General features: G+C 42.0%; 2 protein-coding genes across 9 annotated transcripts in view; one reads left to right on the top strand and one right to left on the bottom strand.

The window, feature by feature from the left end:
• Nucleotides 1-7,654: 7,654 nt before the first annotated feature.
• On the top strand, nucleotides 7,655-15,682 carry GSTK1 (glutathione S-transferase kappa 1). The gene is made up of 8 exons (XM_086759453.1): nucleotides 7,655-7,939; nucleotides 8,586-8,667; nucleotides 9,435-9,563; nucleotides 9,899-9,999; nucleotides 10,409-10,444; nucleotides 13,201-13,317; nucleotides 13,841-13,934; nucleotides 15,223-15,682. The coding sequence occupies exons 1-8, from the start codon at nucleotides 7,703-7,705 to the stop codon at nucleotides 15,270-15,272; spliced, it is 846 nt and encodes a 281-aa protein (XP_086615579.1). The 5' UTR covers nucleotides 7,655-7,702; the 3' UTR covers nucleotides 15,273-15,682.
• A 63-nt stretch (nucleotides 15,683-15,745) lies between these two features.
• The window catches only part of LOC104474362 (rap1 GTPase-activating protein 1), a 48,900-nt gene continuing 40,489 nt past the window's right edge, over nucleotides 15,746-24,156 (bottom strand). For 7 of the 8 annotated variants that reach the window (XM_086759414.1, XM_086759438.1, XM_086759386.1 and 4 more), the window contains 3 exons: nucleotides 18,915-19,000; nucleotides 18,689-18,758; nucleotides 15,746-16,706 (listed from right to left, as the gene is read on the bottom strand). In XM_086759414.1, the coding sequence (XP_086615540.1) occupies nucleotides 18,735-18,758; nucleotides 18,915-19,000 (110 nt within the window). In that variant the 3' untranslated portion in view covers nucleotides 15,746-16,706; nucleotides 18,689-18,734. The remainder of the gene's footprint in view (nucleotides 16,707-18,688; nucleotides 18,759-18,914; nucleotides 19,001-24,156) is intronic. The other variant, XM_086759369.1, reaches the window with a different exon arrangement.

Raw genomic sequence — 24,156 nt, forward strand, 5'->3', positions numbered from 1 at the left:
GATACACTGGCAATTTCCTGGAGATTATTAGGAATAGAGATTGAACTGCAAGAAAATAATCAAACTTCATATTTTGGATATTCTTTCTTGTCACACAGCATGTGAAGACTAGAATTAATTTTCTAGATAGTGCTTTGTGAAATGAGAAACTCAGCAAGAGGTTATTCTTGTCCTCACCTTACATGCAGGTCTGTCATTTGAATTATGTACAAGTGAATCATGCATTTGATTGGAGGGAAAAGCTTCTCTTCTCTTTTCTCTCTGTATACCACTATGACTTAATGCCTCCCAAAGTCATACCAATTACACAGTAAAAGAAAGTTAAATTTCTTTCCACAAATGGCAAGTGGTGGTCATACCTATAGATGTCTGTCATGTCATTTATTTTAATTTTATAAAGGCAGATTGATAAAGTACGTATGTTGATGGAATAGAAGGTGAAGTATTATCATCTTGACTCCTAATGAAATTTCTTTCAGATCCTGAAACAAAAAGCCTCCCTTGCATTCTGTCATCTCTCTTGGCCTTCATTTATCCCTCAAAATATGAGCCCTACCCTGCTAGTAGGCACTCCTTCTCTACCCAAGAAAGTTGCTAATTTATTCGAGAATGTGAAGGAATTTTTTTATGAACCTTGTTCGGATCAACTAAGTATCTCAAAAGAAAAAGCTCTGGAACTTCAAGATGGATATGATTTTTTTGGATCAGAGCACAAACGGAGTTGAAAAATAGCCTGTTGAGAATTTGCCTAGAGCATGCCAGTGTAATGATGTGTCTAGAAGAAATACTTGGAAGAGTCACCATAATCTGGATGAGACTCTCATTTATACATAAAAACAACAGTTGTTCTAGCAATCATGATAAAGAAAGAAATGTGAGGTTTTCCAAAACAGCTAAGAAGACACCCAGACAGGCAAATCCTTTCCCAAACAATCTCACTAACCTCATTAGCCCAGCATCAGGACACCCTACAACCCTGTGCTAAGGACTGAGGCGGAAGAGGTTGCACTGAGATGAATCAAGTACTTCTTTGTATTCAGTGAGTATCCTGTCAAATCTACACTTCCCTGGATGTCTCCCTCTCAGCTCTGAATGGAGCTTCTTGTTGAATATTGTGAAAGCACAGGAAAGCACAGCAGTACTTCCTACTGCTATGATTCTATGATGCATAGGCTGTTTCTATCTGTGTAACTTTATTTTTTCTGAGCTAGACTGGAAGTAGTGAGGAGGAAATTCAAAAGGGAAGACAAGTCTGGCAAAGACAAGGCACTTTGTTAAAAAAAAGATCCTAAGGGAAAGCAACCACCTTGACATCTAGCTCCAGGCAAGAGTAGTTTACTTCTTCCTTGGTCAAACCTAGGATCACAGGAGGACATAAAGCCATTGCAGCAGCCAAGTGTTTGAGAAAGGAATTCTTGCTGATTGCTTCTCCAGCAGCATCAGTAAGATGTAAGCAGCATGCTACAGGCATGCTGTGAAACACGGAAGGAGGGATACACATACATCCATGTAATTTAATTGCATCACACTGTCTGCTTTTTCTGGCTCACTAATAGAAAAACTAGGAAAGTGGAAATAGACAGTGTTTGCAAGGAATAGGAAAAGGCAGCATAAACTGACAAGGGCAACCAATTCTATGCCAGAAATAAGAGTAGTAGACTATTTATCCCTGTTAGAATTATCTGGACAGGAGAGGACTTCACCTCCCTGGGTGCACCGGGCTGGGCTTCCGCAACCAGGAAGGAGGAATCCCCTGGGCCTCAGAGATGGCAACAATTGATGTCATTGGCATAATCCAGTTGAGCTGAGTACCTCCTGTGCAGGTGATCCTGTATAAGGGTATATAATCCTCCATGTGGCAAGTGGACTGATCTTGAAAATACCCCTACAGTGTTAAAATTTCTAACCAAACTTCTGTAGCATTACAGGTGCACTTGCATGGGACCTGGCCAAGGAAATTTTTAGAATAACAGGAGTAATCGGATTGAAAGGATATTAACAGAAGTCAAGAATAAGAAGATATGTAAAGTGGCTTAACTGTGGGATCTAACAGGCAAAATTTCTACTCTGAGCAATGAAAACAGATGTTTACAGAAGTATGTATAAGAAGACCTCCAATAAGTAAGAGATCACTTAAAATTATTAAATCAGAAACAACATTGATTTATCAGCAGGATGAAAACCAAGAGAATCAGGCTAAGGCTGAGCTCATTGTAAATCCATCTTTAAAATTTGTGAAAAAATCAGGTAAAAAGGGAAACGCACAAGGGTGTAGCCTCAATTTATAGGGAGATTTAAACCTCATGGAGACTGATAATAGAACTCTTGTGTATTGCATATAAGTTTCAACCTCACCTGATTTTACTCAGTTTGATCCCTCTAATGCTCCCTTACCTATTTTTCCTTACACCACCTTTTAATTCTTTCTCTGAAACAATACAACTCCATAAATAATGTAAATAATGTACCTAGTGGAAATAAAAATTTCTTATAGCTCCCATCATTAGACAAACACCTAGACATCCAGCTAGGAAGCACAAAATGGCTGGACAAGACAACCCAAGGTCAGCCAGTACTATTTTAGCAGCACAAAGGCCTGTGTTTCTGAGGATACTTGAATAAAGATCCTGACCCAAGCAAAAATACATAATTTCTAAAGAGCTTGGTCCCTCCTAGGGAAAGATTTTGCCCTTCAAGAAAAACAGAAATATGGACACACAGGATGAGTCAGGTTATGTGTCACACTGCATGACATCCCACCCACCAACATCTCCCCTTTCCCGATAATTTAAGTGCTAAAAATAACAGCACTTAAAAGTGGTCACTGTGGGGGAAGAGGGTTGAAATAGCATTCAGAGACCAGCACCACCCCACCCTAGAGTGCCAAAGATGCAAGGTTCATTCATGAGAGCAGAAGGAACTATGTTTTAATTCATACTGAACTTACTTTAAATTAACTACTGAACCACTACAGACTGAGATGAGATACTGAGGTAGGCGACTGAAGGATGGAGATGAGGTCAATTGGTTGAAAATTAGGCACCCCCCTTTGGTACATCCTTATGCTCTTATGCATACGGAATCACAAATATGAATGACAAATTATAAGAGTGACAATAAGACTGAAATTCGTGAAACACTAGTTGATGGGCCATCAAGAATCTACAGAAACAGCTTTGAAGAGAGTTGACTTGGACTTTGTAATGGACAAGAAGAGGGAAACAACATGAGTATTATGGATATTTGAGAGGGGCTGGGTGAGTATGTAGAACTTACTAAGAAATGTTTAGGGAAAGAGTCAAAGGTAGGGAAAAGGGGGAATCAGGGAGGAACAAAGTGAGGGAAAGAGAGGGGAAGAATAAATAGTACTCTTTCAGTACCTAAAGCGGGCCTACAGGAAAGACGGAGAGAAACTCTTCAGCAGGATCTGTTGTGACAGGACAAGGAGTAATGGTTTCAAAACAGAGGGAGGTAGATTCAGATTAGACATTAGGAAAAAATTTTTTACAACTGGAACAGGTTGCCCAGAGAGGTGGTAGATGCTCCATCCCTGGAAACATTCAAGGCCAGGTTGGATGAGGCTCTGAGCAACCTGATCTAGTGGAAGATGTCCCTGCTCCCTGCAGGGGGGGGTTGCACTACATTACCTTTAAAGGTCCCCTCCAACCCTAACTATGCTATGATTCTATGATTCTGTGAATAAAAGGGTACATTTGTGTATAAGTAGCTGCTGGTCAGAACACTTGTCTGAATGAGCCCTAAGCCTGATCACAGTCTATCCTACGTTACTAATATTTATTAAATATATTTTTGTTTAATTTCACCCTCTACCCTGCATGAGACTGTTCAAATGCCTAGGTGGCAGCAACTGGAGAGACCAGACTAGCTGGATCAAATGCCAGCAACTCGAGCTAGATCATGGGTGATAACGGCCCATGTCTTTGTGGTGCCAGCAACCAACGAAAGCTGTTTTGTGATGGGTCCCATCATCAGCAACGGAAGGGACCATGGGTCATAGGACACATGTACCTGGGATGCCAGCAACTGGAGGGACTTGTCTATTAATATTTTCCCCTAACCTGATGTGCATGATTGCATATATGTAATTTGCTAGAAATCTTCTGGTGGGGATGGTGTGAATCTGGTAGCTTGACAGAAGCAAGGCTGCTACAGCTCCATGACCCCAGGCACAACCAGTAGTGAGCCTGAGAATGTATTCCCAGTAGACAAACACACAAACACACATACACCACACAGATCAAGATGGTCAGACACACTCAGCACTCAGACAAACACAAACAGAAACAACAGCTTCATCTCATCCCTACTTTGGTTGATCTTAATTAAGATCCACTAGGTACAACATGGATTCCCCTCCAGTCTCTCCAGTTGCTGGCACTTGGTTGTAGAAACCTCTGAGGCCACAGCCTCACTCCCGTTGCTGTTACAGACCGCCTGACTCACAGACACACATACATACGCTCATAACTTTTCAGCAGTTGACCGGGAGTCCCCTGGTCCCTGCTCCTAGTCAACTCCTTCTGTGCTTTTGCCCTTTGAGACATACAGGCATGCACACACAGAGCTTAGTGGGACTCCCTTGGTCCCTGTGGTAGCTAAGTCATGTTTACATATGACTGACCCTTTTTACCCTCTTATACCTCTATTTTCCCATGCCTGTTCCTCCCCAAATCACCTAGATTTGTTTGTTTCCCTGCCTTTGGTTCCTCCCATAAAGACCCCATAAACCTATTGTAAACCCAAAATTATCTTCCCCTGCATCCTAGACCCCTTTGCAGTACCTCCTCCCACCAAAAAAAAAACCCCAGTCCTGCTCCTGCTGACTTGATGGGTTTTATCCCTAGACCATGGGGCTGATGTCTGTCCCAGGACAGCCCTGGGAGGAGCCCAGGACAGTGTGTTCCACCTCTCAGACAGGTGAAATTTGAGTTCCCACAAGCCACTGTGCCCCTGAGCACCTCTGGGTTTGCAGAGATGGGCCTGTGACATGCTCCTGTGATAGGCCTGGAAGCAGCCATGGCAGAGTACTACTTGGGCTCCCCCACCCACCATTGTCTTTCTGTGCTCCTCTGTGGATGCACACATTAGGTTTTTGTCATCAGATAATCTAGCAACTTCAAGCTGTACTACCTGGTTCATAAGAGGAAAACCTGGAAAGTTTCATGTCCAAGCTGGAGGTGGCTAAGGGAGCTTAGAGCAGTGTCCATGGGCCAAGCTGAGAGCCTTTGCTGATAATCAAGGGATCCATGAGTGTAAGAGTGCTTGTGAGACAAGTTTGTAAGTGCATGCCTCTGTTTGCCAGTGAGTACTGAGCTGGACTAGCTGGCAAGTAGAAAACCCATGTAGTGGGTAAGAGGGCTCAGGATCAGGGCATGAACATGAGAGGGGCTGAGGGCCCATGCTGGTATTCAAGGGATCTGCAAACGTGCATGTGCTTGTGAATCTAGAGGGTGTGTTTTCCCTAGTGAACTTAACCCGATCAGCCAGAGAGCAACAGGACTGGACTGTCTATACTTAGATTTTCTTGAGTGCTGGTACGGTTATATGTGAGTGTTGCTACAGGCAGCACTCTGCCTGTTGCAGTCTGTATAGCTGGCCCTGCTAGTATTCTCTGTGTGTGTTTGTGCACACGCATGCACGGGCACACATGCTCCAGCCCATGGAGGACCCCACATCGGGGCAGGTGGATGCCTGAAGGCGGCTGTGTCCCCACGGCTGGGGCAGCCGTTCTGGAGGGACTGCACCCCGTGGAAGAAATGACCCACACTGGAGCAGTTTCACAAAGGACTGGAACCCATGGGAGAGACCCCACGATGGAGCAGGGGAGGGATGAGAGGAGTTCTTGAGGAAGGAGCAACATAAAGTGACAAGTGATGGACTGACTGTAACCCCCATTCCCTGTCCCCTCCGTGGCACTCGTTGGGGGGAAGGTAGTAGAGATAATGTTAAGCCCCGGAAGAGGGAGGGGTGGGGGGAGGTTATCTTGTTCTCTTTCTCATTATCCTGCTTTGGTTTTAGAATCATAGAATCATAGAATGGTTAGAGTTGGAAGGGACCTTCAAAGATCATCTAGTCCAACCCCCCTGCAAGGAGCAGGGACATCCCCAACTAGATCAGGTTGCTCAGAGCCTCATCCAGCCTGGCCTTGAATGTTTCCAGGGATGGGGCATCTACCACCTTTCTGGGCAACCTGTTCCAGTGTTCTATAACTCACATTGTAAAAAATTTTTTCCTAATATCTAATATAAATCTATCTCTCTCTATTTTAAAACCATTACTCCTTGTCCTATTGCAACAGGCCCTACTGAACAGCCTCTCCCCATCTTTCTTGTAGGCCCCCTTGAGGTACTGGAAGACCGCTATCAGGTCTCCCCGGAGCCTCCTCTTCTGCAGGCTGAACAGCCCCAACTCTCTCAGCCTGTCCTCATCAGAGAGGTGCTCCAGCCCTCTGATCATCTTTGTGGCCCTCCTCTGGACCCTCTCCAACTGGTCCATGTCCTTCTTGTGTTGGGAGCTCCAGAATTGGACACAGTACTCCAGGTGGGGTCTCACCAGGGCAGAGTAGAGGGGGAGAATCACCTCCCTCGACCTGCTGGCCACGCTTCTCTTGATGCAGCCCAGGATGCGGTTGGCCTTCTGGGCCGCAAGGGCGCATTGCCTGCTCATGTTAAGCTTCTCATCCACCAGCACTCCCAAGTCCTTCTCCTTGGGGCTGCTCTCAATCCATTCCCCGCCCAGCCTGTATTTGTGCCTGGGATTGCCATGACCCAGGCACACCCAAGTGCAGGACCTTGCACTTTTTTTAATACTAAATAAATAGTTTTCCCAAAGTCAAGTCTGTTTTGCCTCTAACAGTAACTTTAAGGATCTCTCCCTGTCCTTATCTCAAACCTTGAGGTTTTTTTTTCTTATATTATCTCTCCCTATTCTCTCGGAGGGTGTGGGGGAGTGAGAGAGAGACTGCGCAGGCTGGGCCTGAGTGGGGCTAAACTACAACAAGAAGCCACACTTAAAATAGCGAAATGAACTTACTATCAAAAAGGAGATGGGAAGTAGCAAGATAACATTTTGCCACCATGTGCTACATGCTTCAAAGGGATATTGGAATATACGAGGTTTTTAAATAAAATGAAAGGACACAGAAAGAGACTTAAAGATTATCTGACTGGTGTGTGTAACAATAAAAAAAAAAAAAAAGGATAATAGAAAAAAACCGGAAAGATAGTGATTTTTTTTGTGCGTGTGCTTTAAATTGTAGCATAAAAAAAAGTCCTTAAAATGTCGGTGCACTTAGAAAGAATGGTTCATAACTATGAATTTTCTAGCTAGCAATAACTTCAATTTGTTACCCCAGCTAATTAGTTTTCTGGGGGAATCGTTTGCTTTTTTTTAAAAAAAAAAAAAAAAGTTTTGCACACCCACACCCACACCCACGCAGGCCCCGGCAGGGACTGCGTGCTCCCGGGAAAACATGCCGGGCTGCTCCGCTGAGTCAGCTCCCGGCTTCCCTCCTCGGGAGCCTCCTCGCCGCCCGCCTGGCCATGGAGCGGGGCGCGGGCTCCCTCCCGGCTCCCGCCCCTCCTCTTCCTCCCAAGCCGGGCTCCAGGGGAGAGACAGCAAAGGGCACCTCATAGCCGGGACCGCGCCTCAGCCACGCCGGGGCGGGCAGCGGCACAGGCGCATGCGGGGCGGAGGGCCCAGCAGGGACGCAGGGGCACCGCGCCCCGCAGGAGTTGGAGGCCGCGCCGCCTCCGCCCCCGGCCTGCGCCGGGGGCGGTGCCGCTGCCGCTGGGGTGCGCTGGGTAGCAGGAACGGGACGGGACGGGACGGGACGGGACAGGACGGGGTCAGGATGGGGCGGACGCTGGTGGAGCTCTTTTACGATGTGGTGTCCCCATACGCCTGGCTAGGGTTTGAGGTGAGGAGGAGGGGAGACGGAGGGAGGCCGTTCCCGGGGCGCCCCGCCGTTCTGCCGCCGCCCGGACTTCCGCGGCCGCCCGCTGCGGCTGCTGGCGCCGGCCCGGGCGGTCGCTCCCGCCACTGCCTTCCCCTCAGGATCCGGCTGAAGGGCGGCTGGTCCGGCCGACCGGCGGGGCCTCCGCACTCTGCTGCGGGCAGCGCCCTCCCCACCTCGTGCTTCGAGTTTATTTTTGTCTCACTCGTGAGGGCTATTCCGGGTTCTTTCTCACGTGCTGAAAATCAGGGACACTAAGGCAGGGTGTCTCAGCCAAATGGCAGCATGGCCTGTGCTTATTTGGGAGTTACTGCTGAATGTTTTGCTTTAGGGATAGTTCTGATGTTTAACAAGTGCAGGTGTCCACTCGTGAGCTTGAGCTTTCCCTTATTTACCCCTGCTTAGACTTGTATAGTCATAAACGAATGCGGTCCTTTCAGGTTTTTTGAGATCAGGGTTCTCTGTCAGCATCCAGAAAAGGATTTGAGGACTATCACTAGAAAAGGCTTCATCTGCAGTGTCTGTTTCATGCCTTAGCTTATTTCCTACCTGCATGCTGCTCTACAGACATCTCTGACTGTTAATCCGTCACTGCTTTTTTATGTTGCAGGTACTCTGCCGGTACCAGCACATCTGGAATATTGATCTGCGCTTTCGTCCAGCTTTCCTTGGGGGCATAATGCAAGCAACTGGTAGGCAATATGGGGAGATTAGCTCTGTAATGAAATACCTTCTTCACTAGTAGGACCTATTCTATGACACTAGTGAGCAAACTCTCAGTGACTGCAGAGCCCACAGAGCCAGCTCTAAACTAAGTTTTGGGACCAGTAACAAATTAACCATAGGATGGTGGAGCTCGGTAGTGACCGAGACGTCAGCCACAAGGAATTTCATACTGTGCAAATACACAGCCACTGTTTGTGGCACATACGGTCATCAGCTCTAAAATAGAATCGTTAGAATTTGATATGGAATCTTTTCCTAAAAGTTTTCTGTTGAGTTCAAACAATAATTGGTTTGTGGAACACTTGCAGTTTGTGATATGCATGAAGGATTCAAGTATGCCATAAAATAGTACTTGTGGCCTTATTAGAACTAGTTAATCACTGAGACTTATAAGTCATTAAATTAACAAGTCCCTACATTTGTTTACCCATGCATTAGTAGTTGCTGAGCTTAAAAGTCATATTTCTGAATCCATACAAATCCCTGCTAGGACATTCGTACCTTGGCTTAAAACTGACTCTGCCGTCTTAAAGGGTTGATCTGTGTGAAGCCAAAATAAATGATGTTTAAATCCTAGCATTATCTTTGTAAAAGCTGTGTATGTTTCAGTAAGCTGACACAAAATGATACTCTTCCTTAGGCACATGTATGGATGAGGCCTTTTTTTGTCCAGTTTTGTTTTGTCCAGTGTTACAATACAGTTGAAAACCTCAACAGAACTTTTTTCTGAAAGGTAACAAGCCCCCAGCAATGTTGCCAAAGCGTGCAGAATACATCCTGAAGGATGTAAAAAGGATGGCAAAATACTACCAAGTGCCTGTACAAATGTCAGAAGATGCCTTCCAACGTATCCTTGCTACAAGTAAGTAGGAGACTTAGCTTAGCTGGTATCTTTCAACTCCAGCACTTCCGGTTCCATAACAGTAAAGGTGAAGATCAGTTCCCTGTCCACAGCCTCTTCCTCTATCTGTGAGCAATATGAAGCACGTGCATTTTTAACCATAAAAGGAACTTCTGAGAAATATGCTTGTGAATGATATTAACATGGAAGATACTGTGAATCAACATAAGCTTTACTGTTTAGGGACTATTACAGAGAAGATCATACTGTTCTTAGGTGGCACTTGTACTGACCGTATTTGTTCCTGATCCTGTGCCTTGTTTCAGTATGTTTCTCTGTCTCCCCACTAATCCCAGGCAGTCTTGGGGCCATGCGCTTTATCACAGCCCTGGATATGACACAACCTCAGTACCTGGAACCCTTATCTAGGGAGTTCTGGATACGCTTTTGGTCACAGGTCAGTATTTTATGAAGCCAGCTTCTCTGTCACCCTTCCTGTCCCACTTCATTCACATGTGGAATTCGACCAAGAGAAAGGAAGTGTCTTTTAATGAAAAGTTATAGAAGGAAACTTAAGGTCATAGTGGTTCAGGAGTCATTACAAGAAAAGAAAACTAGCTTATAGTCAGCTTAATTTACCTTCTTTTAGGTATGTATGGTGAGTCCTAGGAGCTAAGTGGATCAGTAGTTCATATCAGAAAGCACTTTATACATTCCTAGATTAAGTGACTTAAAACTTTTTCTGAGAAAATTTTTCCAGCAACTACTATTGGTTTTATTTATATTTTCTTACAAAACTCTCTTTCAAGTCCAGAGCTGAGCTTTTGTTCTTAAGTACTGAATTACTTATTTTATTCTTTTACCAGCATGAAGATATCAGTCAGCCGGAGAATATATTGGCTGTAAGTGTCTCCTTTTTGTTGATGCTTCTGCTTTTCTGATACAGATTCTTATTGATGGCTTGGATTAGTAATAGACGTGAAGACAGCTTAGTCAAATGATCACTTGGGAGTTTTGAAAAATTTCAGCTAGAAAAAAAGTGGATTTAATTTCCCTAGCAACTCTGTTAGGAATGTTTGGTTTGTTTTTTTTTTTTTAATCATGCTTTGAATGACACTCAGAACCAGAATTTCCTTTTTTTGTTAATTCACGTGGTGAGATACTCAGGATGGACAATGAATTACCTGTTAATACTGTTTTATTAACAGTAGTGAAAGTGTGAACAGTGTCTCCAGAATGCATTGAGGTTTTGCTGCTATACGGAATCTTCAGGTGAAATGCAAAACTTTGGGAAAGTTGACTTTTCTTGGAGTGGTGGAACCAGGCTTTACTACTAACTTCAATGCTGTATTGCCCTTTTACATGCTTAGAAATTGTACTCTTTTGATGTATTTTCTTTTGCTGTTTAGATTTTGTTTATTACAGTAAAAGCTGTAATGGCATGTAAGTTAGTATACCATGAGATCCTCTTTAAAGGCTCTCATTTCTATATTATTTTATTTTTTAAGTTATTGGAGTATGAAGAAAAGAGAGGAGTTGTCCATGACTAGTCTCTCCTATCCAACATCCCTGTTTGAAACCTGAAATTTGCAGTCTTGTCATTTCCCCAGAGTCTAGTCCTTGCATTTCAGCTTCATTTTAGTGTACCTTTTTTTACCAGAATTTCAGCAAAGGTTTGCATTTTGCCTTTTCAAGAGGCAAGATTTGAAGGATATAATTAAACTGTGCTGTTAGCCCTGGTAGGCAGCTAAGCACCACACAGGCACTTGTGCACTTCTGCCTACTGCCCAGTGGGACTGGGGAAGAGGAAAAGAATACTAAAAGCAAGAAAACTTGGGGGTCAAGATAAAATTGCTTAATAAGCAAAGGACAAGTGGAAGAAGAAAGAAAGAAAACAAAACAAGTGATGCAAAGGCAATCACTCGCCACTTCCCATGGGCAGACTGAAGCCCAGCCAGATCCCAAGCAAAAAGGTGGCTAACCTTCCTGAACTCCCTCCTCACTTCTTTTTGCTGAGCATGGTGTTACATGGCATGGAGTGTCTCTTTGGTTAGTTCAGGTCATCTGACTCTCTCTGTGGGAGAGTGAGAAACAGGGAAGGTCTTGACACCGTGCAAACACTGTTCAACAATTGCTAAAACATTATTGTGTTGTCACCATTGTTTTGGTCACAGATCTAAAACACAGAACCATAGGAGCTGCTGTGAAGAAAATTAACTTAATCCCAGCCGGACTCAGTACATATACAGGCAGTCCTCACATAGTGTCTGAATCCATCATTATTTAAATAAAGATAAAGCAAGGACATGCAGAGCTTCAGAGAAACAAACTTCATACTGAAAATGATCTCTATGTAATTTAATTACTATTTGGCAGTCTGTGAGTATCCCTCTATGTTCAGCAAGGCAGAGAGTAGGCATCTCCTTGTTTGCTCTTTTGCAAATACACCATTCAAAGGTGGGTGCGAGATCCCAACTGTTTCATCTGAGTCTTTATAGGTGAATTTATGTTATACATCAACTAGAAAATGGAATGTTGGTTACTTGAGAACAGTTCCTTAGTACTTTTCTACTTTTTTTTTTCAGTCAGCAGTAACCTCACATAAATTACTATAGAAGCAACATACAGTCTTTCAGTCCTGCCCCAGTCCACTTCAATACCCCTTCTGCACTAACATGGTGAGGACCAGATGCTATGTCTCTGTGTGCATATTGCAGTCTAAACACTGTGGCTACCAAGCCTACACAGCGTTTTGTTCTACTCCAGTGCTACACTTGGCTCTTTTTCAAGTAGAGTCAAAAAGAGCTCCTAATCTGGCTGATGTGGAAGTAGGAAAAGGTGCAAGAAAATGTGGATCCTAAACAAAAAAGTGATTGAAAGAAAGAAAGAAGAAATCATTAACACCTGCATTGCAGGATTAGTGGTCCATGTGCAATACTGTAAGCTGCGCTTTTTTTTTTTTTTTAAGGAAAAAAAAAAAAGGGCATCTCGATCAGGTAGATGGCATGGAAGTTAACATTTGTTTTGTGAAATACTTTATTAAAATAGGTACTTGTAACTTCAACGTTAGCCGATAAACACTGGGTCCCTTTGGGCACTTTGTCTCATTCGTCTGTGGCAGAGGCACAGAGGAGGCTAAAAAGATGCAGAAATAACACTAGCAACTGTAACCTCTGCGAGTTAGTCTCTTTCATGCAGTCATTTACTGATCTTATGTGGCCACATTTGTCATACAAACTGGTTTTGTCTTGGCAGGCTTGTACAGTAAGATTTTCTTTTTCAGAACAACAATTTTTTTTTTTTTGTAAGTTATCTGATAAGTCATTGGATCAGAGTTGTTTGGTTGGTTTTTTTTTTGAGTAGTTATTTTTTTTCTTTATTTTTTTTTTTTTTTCTGTTTAGGAACTCCTGAAAAAAAAAAAAGGTGCAGATCTGTGGCTTGGAAATGTAAAATATGCCTTCTGCTTTGTATCTGAGAGTTAATAAATGATGAATGGGTTGGGAATACAGCAAGACAGTTGTGCAAGAAGTGCTTCAAGGGTATTTGTAATTTTTTTCGTAACAGACCTTGGGTGATAGCACTGAATATTAAATTAATTAGACAATAGTATGAATTAGAGTATTTAGTATTACTCTTAATTATATCATCTTTTGTCAGGTTGCCAGACAGGCTGGGCTGTCATCAGAGCTCACCCAGAAGCTGCTTGACATGGCTTCATCCCCTGCAGTGAAGAACCGACTGAAAGAGACAACAGAGGAAGCAGTAAAATATGGGGTGAGATGCTTGCAATGCCATTTGGCATCAAAGCTATGCATTCCTTCTCTATTAAGAATACTGGGAAGCAAAGCACAATGAAGGTGATGATTAGAAAGCCCTATATAGACCATCTCTTACGTGGTCTTTGCTTTTTGAACATGTACAAGCTAACTCACTGCTGTTGGTACTTTATCTCATTGTCACCTGGGAAATCAGTTGACCCATTCAGCTCATTCCAGCTGGACAGCAAGGATGAGGAGCTACAGGACCCCATACTAAGAGATACCATTAATCACCACTTGGCTTAAAACTGTGGATTTAATCAGGTTGCTTTATTTTGCTCCTTCAAAAGGGGCATACAGGCTCTGAAGAGTCCCCTACTTTCTGATGGGTCCATTAGACTCATCCTTAAAAATGAAGACGGTGAAAAGGAGGAAAAAAATGTCAAAGTCTTTACTTTTTATTCCTAAAGATTGATCATGTGTCTGCAGAAGTTTCTCTCATTATAACATTATCTGTTTCATCTCCATGGTGTCAATAGGCATTTGGGATGCCTGCTGTTGTGGCACATTTTAATGGCGAACCTCATCTCTTTTTTGGCTCTGATCGTTTAGAGCTGCTAGGCAACATTATAGGTGAGTGTACCTAATGACATCACTTGGTTTCATGCTTTTAATTAAATATGTAATGCAGCTAAATAAAACACTCTTATGGTCTTTCAAATATTAAGTAATGTTGAGTCTCCTTCTTATGGGATGAAACTGTTGACTGGAATGTATCTCAGTACAGTTAGAGTGACCAAAGCTGTAGTCCTTTTCAAAACAAGAAGAAACTTGAGTTCTCTGTCCTCTCTTGGGATGTTTCAAAGCTTTGTGCTCCACGTGCCATTCTCAAATTACTTCTGAAACTCTAGTTTTCAGAATGTTCATATTTAACCTTTTGGTACTGGGCATTAGGTCTTGGCTAAGATTAAGACTATGGCTGATACTACTTGGTTTTTGTTGGTTTTTTTTTGTAGTTTTAATATTTTCATTTTATATCTGTCCCTTCTTAATAAGAAGCACATTATCACAGCATCCCCAATCCATAGGTAATTACAAGTTAACTACACAACTTTTTAAGAGAAATTCATATATTGACCATCTTTATTTTCATTTTTCTATTAATAGAATATGAACTTGAAAAATTTAAAGAGAATTGGAATAGGTTGTGATAACTAATAAAACTCAGTCACCTGCTTTTACGTGAGTTACAGGGCATTTGATTACTGATCTCAAAGTCTGGCACTTGAGAGAGTTTGTCACTAGAGTTATGCACATAATTAGGTTGATGCTTGTTGAAAAATTGCAGCAGAAAAATCTTAATATAAATAAAAGTTAGTCATAGGCTTAAACAGAAGGGAAGCTTTTGAGGTTTATTTTCTTTTCTGGATGAATTTCTGATTGTATAAAAATATTCTTGATGAAAATTACAGTGAGGAAGATGACTACCCAACACTCGCTATGATAGTCACTAATCCTAATTGGAATGTTATGGCCTCCAAGGACTTCAACAGATTTTCCTTTTGTTTCTTTGACTCCTCAGCTTTCCACCCTTTTTCTCTTTCTTACCCCCAGCCCCTCAGAAAAGGAGTCCTAAAAGGAATTGGCTTCACGTTCACGTGGAGCACCACAGACCTGCAGAATCTCTCATCTGTGACAGAAGAAAATAATTCTTCTGTACAGCTTCAGTTGTGACTAGACAGAGAAGGATTTATGGAGCTGGCTGAAGCATACTGAACAGTATATAAATCTGTATTCCGTTATTAGTAATTACTCTTCAAAAGAGGAGTAGGGACAGTTATCCTACTGCAGAAATGTGACTGGCCAGTCACTTCTACGTATTAAATTTTAACTTTCTCTTTTGTGCTGATTTGTCCTGCAGGTGAAAAATGGCTGGGACCAGTTCCATCAGTTCCAAGCCCCAAGATGTGAAAAGTACTGAGGAAATATAGAAGAGTGAAAATAGACATGTACGTGGTCAATCTTCAGTGATTATCTGAATGTAACCCATTCTATGGAGAGATGGCTTTCTCGTCCTTAACAGCTAACTTTACAGCTCAGTCTCATCTCTAATTACAAAGAAGTTCAGGGTTTGCCAGTATTAGCAGTCTGGTGAGGTCTTTACCAATACAAATGTGCTGCTTCTCTTTCAACAGATTAATGATTAACATCAGAGATTGAACATTAAATATTTAACTGCTTCCAGATTAAACATTATTCTTTCCTGATTAGTTCCCTTCCTCTTACCCTAAAAGCATGAGAATTAAACTGTTGTTATCGGACTGAGATCTCTGGATTTCTCCCTAAAAGCATGAGGATTAAACTGTTGTTATGGAACTGCAGTCTCTGGATTTCTCGTATCTTCCTGCTTGTCCTTTAGAAACACACACACATACAGCCTAAGAGAAGCTGGCCACATTTTCCTTTTATTTTAAGTCCAAGATACTACATAGACACTAGATGCATAGGACAAGGTATTCACACTTCCTTTTACTCTGCAGCATGGCAATTGGAGGGGACATGGGAGAGAAGAGTGGAAGAGAGAGGAACAATTCAAGCCAAAATAAAAATCTGGAGAACCAATCAAGTATTTCAAAAGGAACTGTCTCCCTCCTGGACAGTATTTTATACACCTTGCTTTGCAGTGACTGGTATTTGAGGAGACCACCACACGCATGCATTCTCAGGCACCAACCCAAGCCTTGCAGGGGTTTTTAATTAATGCCAGGAATGTCTTTGAGGACAACAGTGAAAACCATGTAAGTTTAGTTGGTAACTGAACCAGACTGTGTTTTGATTCCTCAAGGATGACCTAATTCCTGCCTATCCAAAGGTCATTTGGATATGGCTATGAGGGAGTTCCCATCACATAGTCTGCAAAGATACGCAAAGTTAAAACAAAAACACTTAACTTTTCACTCTCATCTCTGATTACAGTAATTAGAAATTTCACATTGGAAGAGTTTTAACCTGGCCCTGTATTGGCTGAATTGAAATAACACACTCAAATTAATTTGATTTGTATGAGGCTTGATTTCTCAGTGATTCCTGGCTGTCTCTGATGCAGGAAGCAGAAGAATTAACAGCAGCTGGAGTTACATTATTTTGTCTCTTTCTGAACAGTAAGGTAAAGCATATTAATGCTTGTTCACTTGAACAGCAAATCCTGGAACAAAACATCAGAAAAAAACCAAATCTGTATCCCTCATGTTCTTACAGCTTTAATGTTGTGAGAGTAGAATTTGTTCCCCCATCCACAATTTTTCCTTCTTACACCTCTTTCAGCTCTTCAGGAAATATACTCTAATTTGAGAACTCCTTCCTTCTTTCCACCAGTACACCCATTAGTCTTTGGGAAAATCCAGCCTGGAATTTAAGGAAATCTTTGTGAGATATAAGAGGCTACATTCATTTAGGAGTCAGAATGACAGGGAAGTTATCATGTATGTGGATGCCATAGGTATCTTCGAGTCCCTTGAGTCCATGTTTAAGAAATTTTTTACCATTTCCCCCCTGAAATTTGCTAGTCTCCAATTTGTGCTATCAAACTGATTCTGAGGTTGTGATAAAAATTGAATGACTGAAACATCACTTTTAGCCAGATCGCTTCAGTGACCTGGGGCCACTGCCATAGACAGTGCTGTCTCAGAAATCAGTAAAATGGGAGGTAATGAACTCTGATGGGAAGGTGGGGAGAATGCGGGAAGGTGGGGATAATGCAGGAAGCACCTTGAAATAATCTTACGGTGAAAAGCCAGGGTCTCATTAAACTTTGTCCTTTGAATCAGCTTGATTGAAAAAAACCCAGCCTTTGTGATGTGACAGAACCTTGTTCATTTAGCAGATGGACCAAAGGAGATGGATCTTATACACTGCTATGTGTTTCCCAAAATTATCCTAAAGGCCCTTAGACCTACTTCTTAAAATCAGTGGAAATGAAATGCTCAAAGCCTTACGCATTGAAATAGTAATTAAACACTACTAAGATAAAGAAAATCCAAACTTAGGATTTCCCTTACCTTGCTTACTGCCTGTGATAACTACTAGTAAATAGTTGCAGCCTTTGTGTTTGTATCAGTCAGTATGCATATTGTTGCAATTCTGACTGAATACCTACGCAGAGTACAAGTTGCCCCGTTGGGAGCAGAGCTTTCAGGAAATTCCACCTCTTGTTTAGGCAACCTTACTCCTGTGTTACAGAGACCTGATCATAAGCACAAGCTCTTGGCAGACACTCTGGTGTCCAGTAAACACTGGCTGGCAGCTATGCTATCATTCCCAGTTCTTATTTTTGTCATAGGGTACATTTAGGTAGTCTCAGCACTGAGTACCAGCTTTGTTACCTGGCTTCCCTTTGTGATCTTCTGTCTGAAAATGTCAATTAGCTGCGACACCAATGGCCAGCACTGCATGGAGTTGAACTGTTTACCTGACTGCTCTGAATGCCACCAGGTGGCAGGGCAGCTAGAAGTTAAGCATTACGTGAAAAAACACTGAGGATTTAAACTGTTCTGTCTTTTTACCAGGCACAGGGGTAGATTCTAAGCAGTCACAAGAACTGCCAGCTGTTTAGGAATAGCTGGAAGAATTTTCTTCCATAAAGATGATACCTCTTCTACTTAGCCATATACCAAACTAGTTCCTGAGAGCATCAAATCCACCTCACTCTCAAGGTAACATGCTGTTTAGCTGTCAAGCCAGAGAATATACTGGGCAAGGAAAGGGACTTTGAGCTGAGAGAGAGACTCACTGACAAAGGCAGATTTGGACTTTACAGTCTAGGGAACAAACTTGGAGTTGTGTTCTCCTTTGCTCTATTACAGACCTCACCAGGAGATCCAGTCCCACTTCCCATGTCTGGAAAAGCTGTGAAACTGGCATGGAGAAGTAGGTCCCACCACCAATGCTAGGCTGAAAGCAAACAAGCAAGCGTAGAGATAGGCACAAAGTCACAAAATGAGCAAAAGAAAGTGGTTCAGTAAAATAATGAAACCATAGGAAGCAGAGGATAGGTGCAGAGAAAGCTAGATAGGATCTGAGCAAAGGAAACTGAACAATGAAAGAAAAATTAATTATTAATCTATGCTCAATAGAACTGAGCATAGATTAGGGCAGAGAGAGGTGTCTCACTGGGAAATGCTGTTTCCTGAGAGGGAGCAGGCAACTTAAGCAGAGCTTCGGTAGATTAAAGAGGCCAGAGTCAGCTGGCCATGGAAGATCATTTGGGGAAGAAGGTGTAGGATTAACTCTGTTGACTTTACAGTACTCTTTCAGTGAGGTCAAGAATGGCCCAGGGGCCTGGCTCCACCCTCAACCACAGGCCTACGGCCCTTCTCCATGTCCATTACCTGAGCTCCTCACCCAGTGCACACCGACAGTCCTCCAGCGGTGACCTCACACGCAGCACAAAATGGAGGCCTGCAGAACAAGGCAGTTCTTTAATCCTCCCCTGCAAGCACCTGCTTATTGTCTTTTCAACCCTCAGCAAGCAAGGCATCCTAAATGAAGTCTCTCTATTTCTCCCATCCTTATCTCTGTGCAAGTGAGAAGGAAACATTTTATTAAAGCACTTACTGGATTATGGTGCTGAGCATCTGCTTTGCTGCCTTTTCCTTTTCCAGTGGAGCCAGCAACACTGCTGGAAGGAAGCAACCTGCTTCCTAGAAGGGAACCAAGCACAGAACAATAAAGAAATAATCAAAAGGGTATCCCAGGAGCTGCACACATAGCTGGTTTTACCTCAAACTTTTTGCAGATCTGTGGCTAATCCACAGGTGAGAGTGAAAGGAACGTATCTACATCCAACTTGACTAATGTTACTTTGACCTACTTCTCATTCCAGCTTGAAACATGAGGCAAGTGACGGCTTTCATTTCTTTCAATAAAATGACTGGCCACTGGTTGCAGACTGTGTTTCAATGCCACAGCTGTTCTGGCTATATCTTCTTGCCTAAAGAAGTTATGTCTATAGCTATTTAACAAATAATGAAGGCATTCTCCAGCTTTCCCAAATGCTTCCATCAGCCCTGTTTTCAATTTCTGTATCAGTTTACTGATACACAAAAAATAGTTTTAAAATAATACAGCAGATTCTAGTAGGTGACAGCATCATGCAGTCAAGCTAAGAAACGCCATTACTGAATGTAGCTGTGCAACCTGAATGCCTTATCCTTAAGAATACACTTTGTGAAGCAGAGTCTAATCTTATGCTCTCACAGTGTTTCTCTTCCTTCTCCTCCCTCTGCTCTTAAGATTCTCACATCTGACCTCAGGGTTTAAGGAATTTGCCTATCATTACATATCGAGACCATAGCAAAAATAGGGATTCAATACTTCACAAAATTCACAAACTTAAAACATTATTGTGCTTTCTGTAATCATCTTACATTCACCATACACATTTGACAAGAAACGAGTATGATGTCTTTAATGTAACAGTCCCCTTTCTAACACCATTCCAATTTATTCTTAGGTGGCCCCCCATCCTATGCACTAAGAATGGTTTAAAATTATTAAATATCTTAATTTCATAAATAGTATAGTTTCTGTGAGTTTATGCAGAGCTGTATTGCAACAGTAAATCTGTATTACAACTGTTTTATTTGAATCAGAGGAAAATGGAAAGAACTTGATTTCAAGAGTTGGTGTCAGCGTGGAATGTGCTAAGGGTGCAGAAGGAGCAGACGAATGACTTTGATTACATACCTATCCACCATTCCATCAGAAAAGTTAAGAAAGTTGTAAAATGCAGCTAGAGATTCCTGCAATAAGATAGTAAGCCAAGATTTTCTTCACAGGAACATTTTTTTCTTTTTGAACTACACATGATCATACCAGTATTTTCTAGGGAACAGATGAGATGCAACTGTGTTTCAGCAGTTTTTCAAGTTTTTTTTTTTTCCCCCAACTTTTTTTTTTTTAAATCTCCTTTCCCAATTTCATGATGTAATTTGAAAATCTGGGGTTTATAAACAAAACTGGTAAATCACTGCCATTTGTTGCTCAACTGTGTCTTTAAACAACACGAATTTGCAGTACCAGGGTTACTCTCCATTTTGTATATATCCCAGCTCCAGTAGTTTGAAGTTTAATTATGACATATATTTGTCAGTAGTGACTAGTGGACTGAGTAACTAACATCTGAAACAACCATGCATATTAACTAACTTAGAAGTGTCTTAAAGAAAGTGTTAAGGAGGCTTATAGCTGAATTTGTATCCTGGCCTTGAAGCTAGGGGGAAAGTCACCTCTGCCTCATGTGACATGCACAACCGTATGAGACATGTTGATGCTTTAAAGCCAACTCAGAAAATAGCAGTTTTGGCAATGGCAGTTCTTGATGTCCTTATCTAGCTCTAGGAGCATAATCACCACAGACTGCTGCTATTTTTTTTTCTTTTCTGTAACTTTGCTCTCTTGATCTGAATGGCAAATTGGAGAATCCAAGAATGTGTACATGGGTTAGGAATTCTAGAATCATTCAGCATAAGACCCAGACTTACACTGGGCATCCAAAATGTCTTAGGTTTCTTCATAAACAATCTGTTCAGTCTGATTTTACACAGTACATGAACTGTGGCTGAACAGTTATGGTATACCTCACTAAAGGGCAAAAATAAAGCACCCAGATGCCTCTCTGTGTCCCAGGATGTTTTCTTTGCTTTCAGTTTAACTTAACTCTGGCATTTCTTCAGTTTATTATGCTTGATTATGGATAATTACAGTTCTTCCCTGCTGCACAGAGTAACCCAAATTATCAATGTTCTTTTAAATGTAATTTTGTCTAGGAATATGAACACGTATTGCCACACTTGATCTTTTGGTAATCAATCTTGTATCAGGACTGGCTGTCGTACATAAATAGAAAACTTTTTAGTATTTTCAAAAATCAAAATAAGTATATCATCCCTTTTTTTTTTCCCTGAATGTTTTAGCACAACAAATTGCTCTTAAACCTATCTTTTATAGCTCAAGAACCATCAGAATTTCTGGAAAATAAAATTTCCCAAATTTGCAGTTCCTAAGGAAAAGATTTCATGCAGGCTGAACTCTGCTACCTCATGTATCTCACATACACATGTAACCTTTTATTTCCTTCTTCTCTGCTTCTTCATCTGCTACCACAAACACATTCTAAACAGTGCAGAGGGTGACATCATCAAGCTTTCTTACTGCAATCAGCAATGGCACTCAAGACTACATCTCTACAGTCTCCTGATTAGGTGAGTTGATTTCACTAGTCAGAAAAGTTTTGGTTTTTTTTTTTTAAATCTCTGCACTGAAGATGTAAGAGTAGATATGGTACAGCAAAAAATCACCAGTCCTGCAGAGTGCAGCTGTCTTACCATGCCAAGGTGCTAAGATACCACAGCGAAAGTTTTGCAGTGTCAGTATCAGATCACTGCCATTGACAAAGAAGTGTATATTACTAAAAATTATGTTGAACTTCACATTGCATTCTCTGTAATGATTATTCTCAGTGATGCATAATAATGATATCTGTGGGTCAATAAGGAGTCAGCAGATAGGGAAACTATCTGGGAAGAGCAACAGAGGCCACTGAAAAGCATCTGGGACTTCCAATATCCATAACAAAAGGGGAACAGCTAGCTGAGTAACCTAAAGTCTACTGGAGAGTATATTGAGTCAGAAGCTTTTCGCCGAGGTGGCGAGCTGGGAGCTCAGAGCAAGTTGAGCCTGTACTATCAACCTAGCACTTGCATCTGCATCTGAACTTTCATAGCTCAGCTGCAGCTCTAGGATCCAGTGGGATTTTCTGGGAAGAAAAACAACGTAGGAAGGAAAATGTTGCACAAGTGAGTACAGGGGTAAAAGGAAAGAGAACCCAAGCCAACATAATAAAAGTTTATAGTGGATCACTTCCACAGGGCTTTAGGTGATGCACGTAGATGGGAGTGATAACTGTATTTGTGGAAAGATTACACTTGGATTAAATTATGGGCCGTGGCAGCAGAAGCGTAACAGCAGTGTTAAGAGCAGCACTGCATTATGTCTGTGCCTGGGAGTGCTCTCGGAGAAGTGCAGCAATGGGAACTGCAGTTATCCACAAGGTCAAAAGGAATGCGAAATCTTTTACTTGATGACAATAGACAATTTCTGAAACCCAAGCAAAATAAACTAGTTTGCATTTACACTGATTTTTCTGTTCCTTTTAGTATTTCTCACCACAAGTAAATATAAGCTGTTCGTTCACTTTTGACAGGGAACCATCTTTCACATCTGCTTGGTCTCAGTGCAGTGCCACGAAGTGAATAAAGCTCAAACATTTGCAAAGGGAGCTGTGGCCTGCTCAGGCCCAGACCTGTGGAAATAGTAGCTTGGACAGTGCCATGGTGAACAGTGAAAAACCTCACACCATCAGGCACAAAGCAGCTATTGCCTTTGCGGCCTCATTTCCAGATCCCTTCAAAAAGAGACAATTTCATGGTGTTGGGCCTCCTGGCCTTATAGTATTTATTTACCAGTCTTGCTCTGAGCTGATGACACTGAACTCTTTCTTCCTAGCCTTCAACACAAGGGTCTACAGAAGCTCATTTCCAACTTCCACCTCTTAATAGCAGCTCATTAGCTGTCTTCTGCTCTGAAGGTTCCTGACATTCTGCTTTTTCGTATCACCACATTTAACACCTTTATACATCTCTCTCAGGACAAGCAAGCTCTGTACCCCACTTTCTAATTACAGCATACAGTATGGCTCTCTTCTTCCTCTCCACTATCAGTAACTCCACTTGTTTTTCCTGTTCTTCCAGAGTTTCAATACCAGCCCCTTGGTCCTCTCATGCCTCTAAGTATATAAGCACTCACACGGTGAGTTGCTCTACAGAAGTGAAGAAATCCTACAGAACATCTCACTGAAGCGAGGTCTCTAAAGAATATCTCCCAGTATCACATCTTCTTTGCTGTTGCTATGATACAGGCAATTTCAAGCAGGGATCTGATGGCCACTCTTGATATCTCGGACAGGGCTGCTGCAGAGATCGAGAGACCTAACTGTCTTCAAAGTAAATTGGCTCCACTTTCTGACCCTTGTAGTATTTTTCAACAATCTCTTTTCACACAATTCTTATAAAGATTTCACTGTTCCTTCCAACCAACTCTCTTCCTTGCCATCCACATAATCCCTAGTATCTCTTACCATCTCAACCTGCTCCTATCCCAGAATCTTTTATCAACAGATGTTAAGTTTTGCCTTCCACAGTTCACAATGACTTCCCAATCTCAAAAGCTTAATCTTTTCAATAATACTTTCCCAAAACCTTACGCAGTCCCTTCAGCCTCATTCTCAAAACCAGACTGAAATTTATTTAAATTTCCATAATTTCTGCTTTAGGCTGATGCTCAACAAGAAACACTTCAATCCAAACCAGTTCATTTTAACAGAGTGAAACACAACTCCAAACAGGGTCTGAGATCAGGGCAGCTGATACAACCTCAACAACAGATACTACAATAGTTCTGCCTGATATGGGACTAAAGGAAACTTAATAATGACTACAATAATCTCTACATTGTGAATGGATCCAAGGTGACTTATCAACTACTAATCAAGTACTACACGAAGAGCCCAGCCTTGGCAGTCAAAAAGCTCAGTGCAGGTTAGCTGCCTGATTACCCAGTATAATCAGGAGTATACTGCTTTGTTCAGGAAGCACTGTTTCTGTAATTCCCATATCCAAACTATATCTAGTTTATAAAGGGGTACTGCATTCAGAAAAGCAACCGTTGAGATACATGCTCTCCATAGAAAAACAAACAAATTAATTCTTTGCAATCTACTGTAACTCCTTCTGCAGTG

This window comes from Chlamydotis macqueenii, chromosome 1 (genome assembly GCF_036417535.1).
Source record: "Chlamydotis macqueenii isolate bChlMac1 chromosome 1, bChlMac1.mat, whole genome shotgun sequence".
In the NCBI taxonomy this organism is placed as follows: Eukaryota; Metazoa; Chordata; class Aves; order Otidiformes; family Otididae; genus Chlamydotis; species Chlamydotis macqueenii.

Excerpts from the sequence above, each read along its gene's own strand:
- GSTK1 (XM_086759453.1), top strand. The coding sequence starts at position 7,703 with ATGCGGGGCGGAGGGCCCAGCAGGGACGCAGGGGCACCGCGCCCCGCA. Across the intron at positions 8,668-9,434 it reads GGGCATAATGCAAGCAACTG|GTAACAAGCCCCCAGCAATG; the intron begins GTAGGCAATATG and ends TTTTTCTGAAAG. Across the intron at positions 13,318-13,840 it reads AGGAAGCAGTAAAATATGGG|GCATTTGGGATGCCTGCTGT; the intron begins GTGAGATGCTTG and ends TGGTGTCAATAG.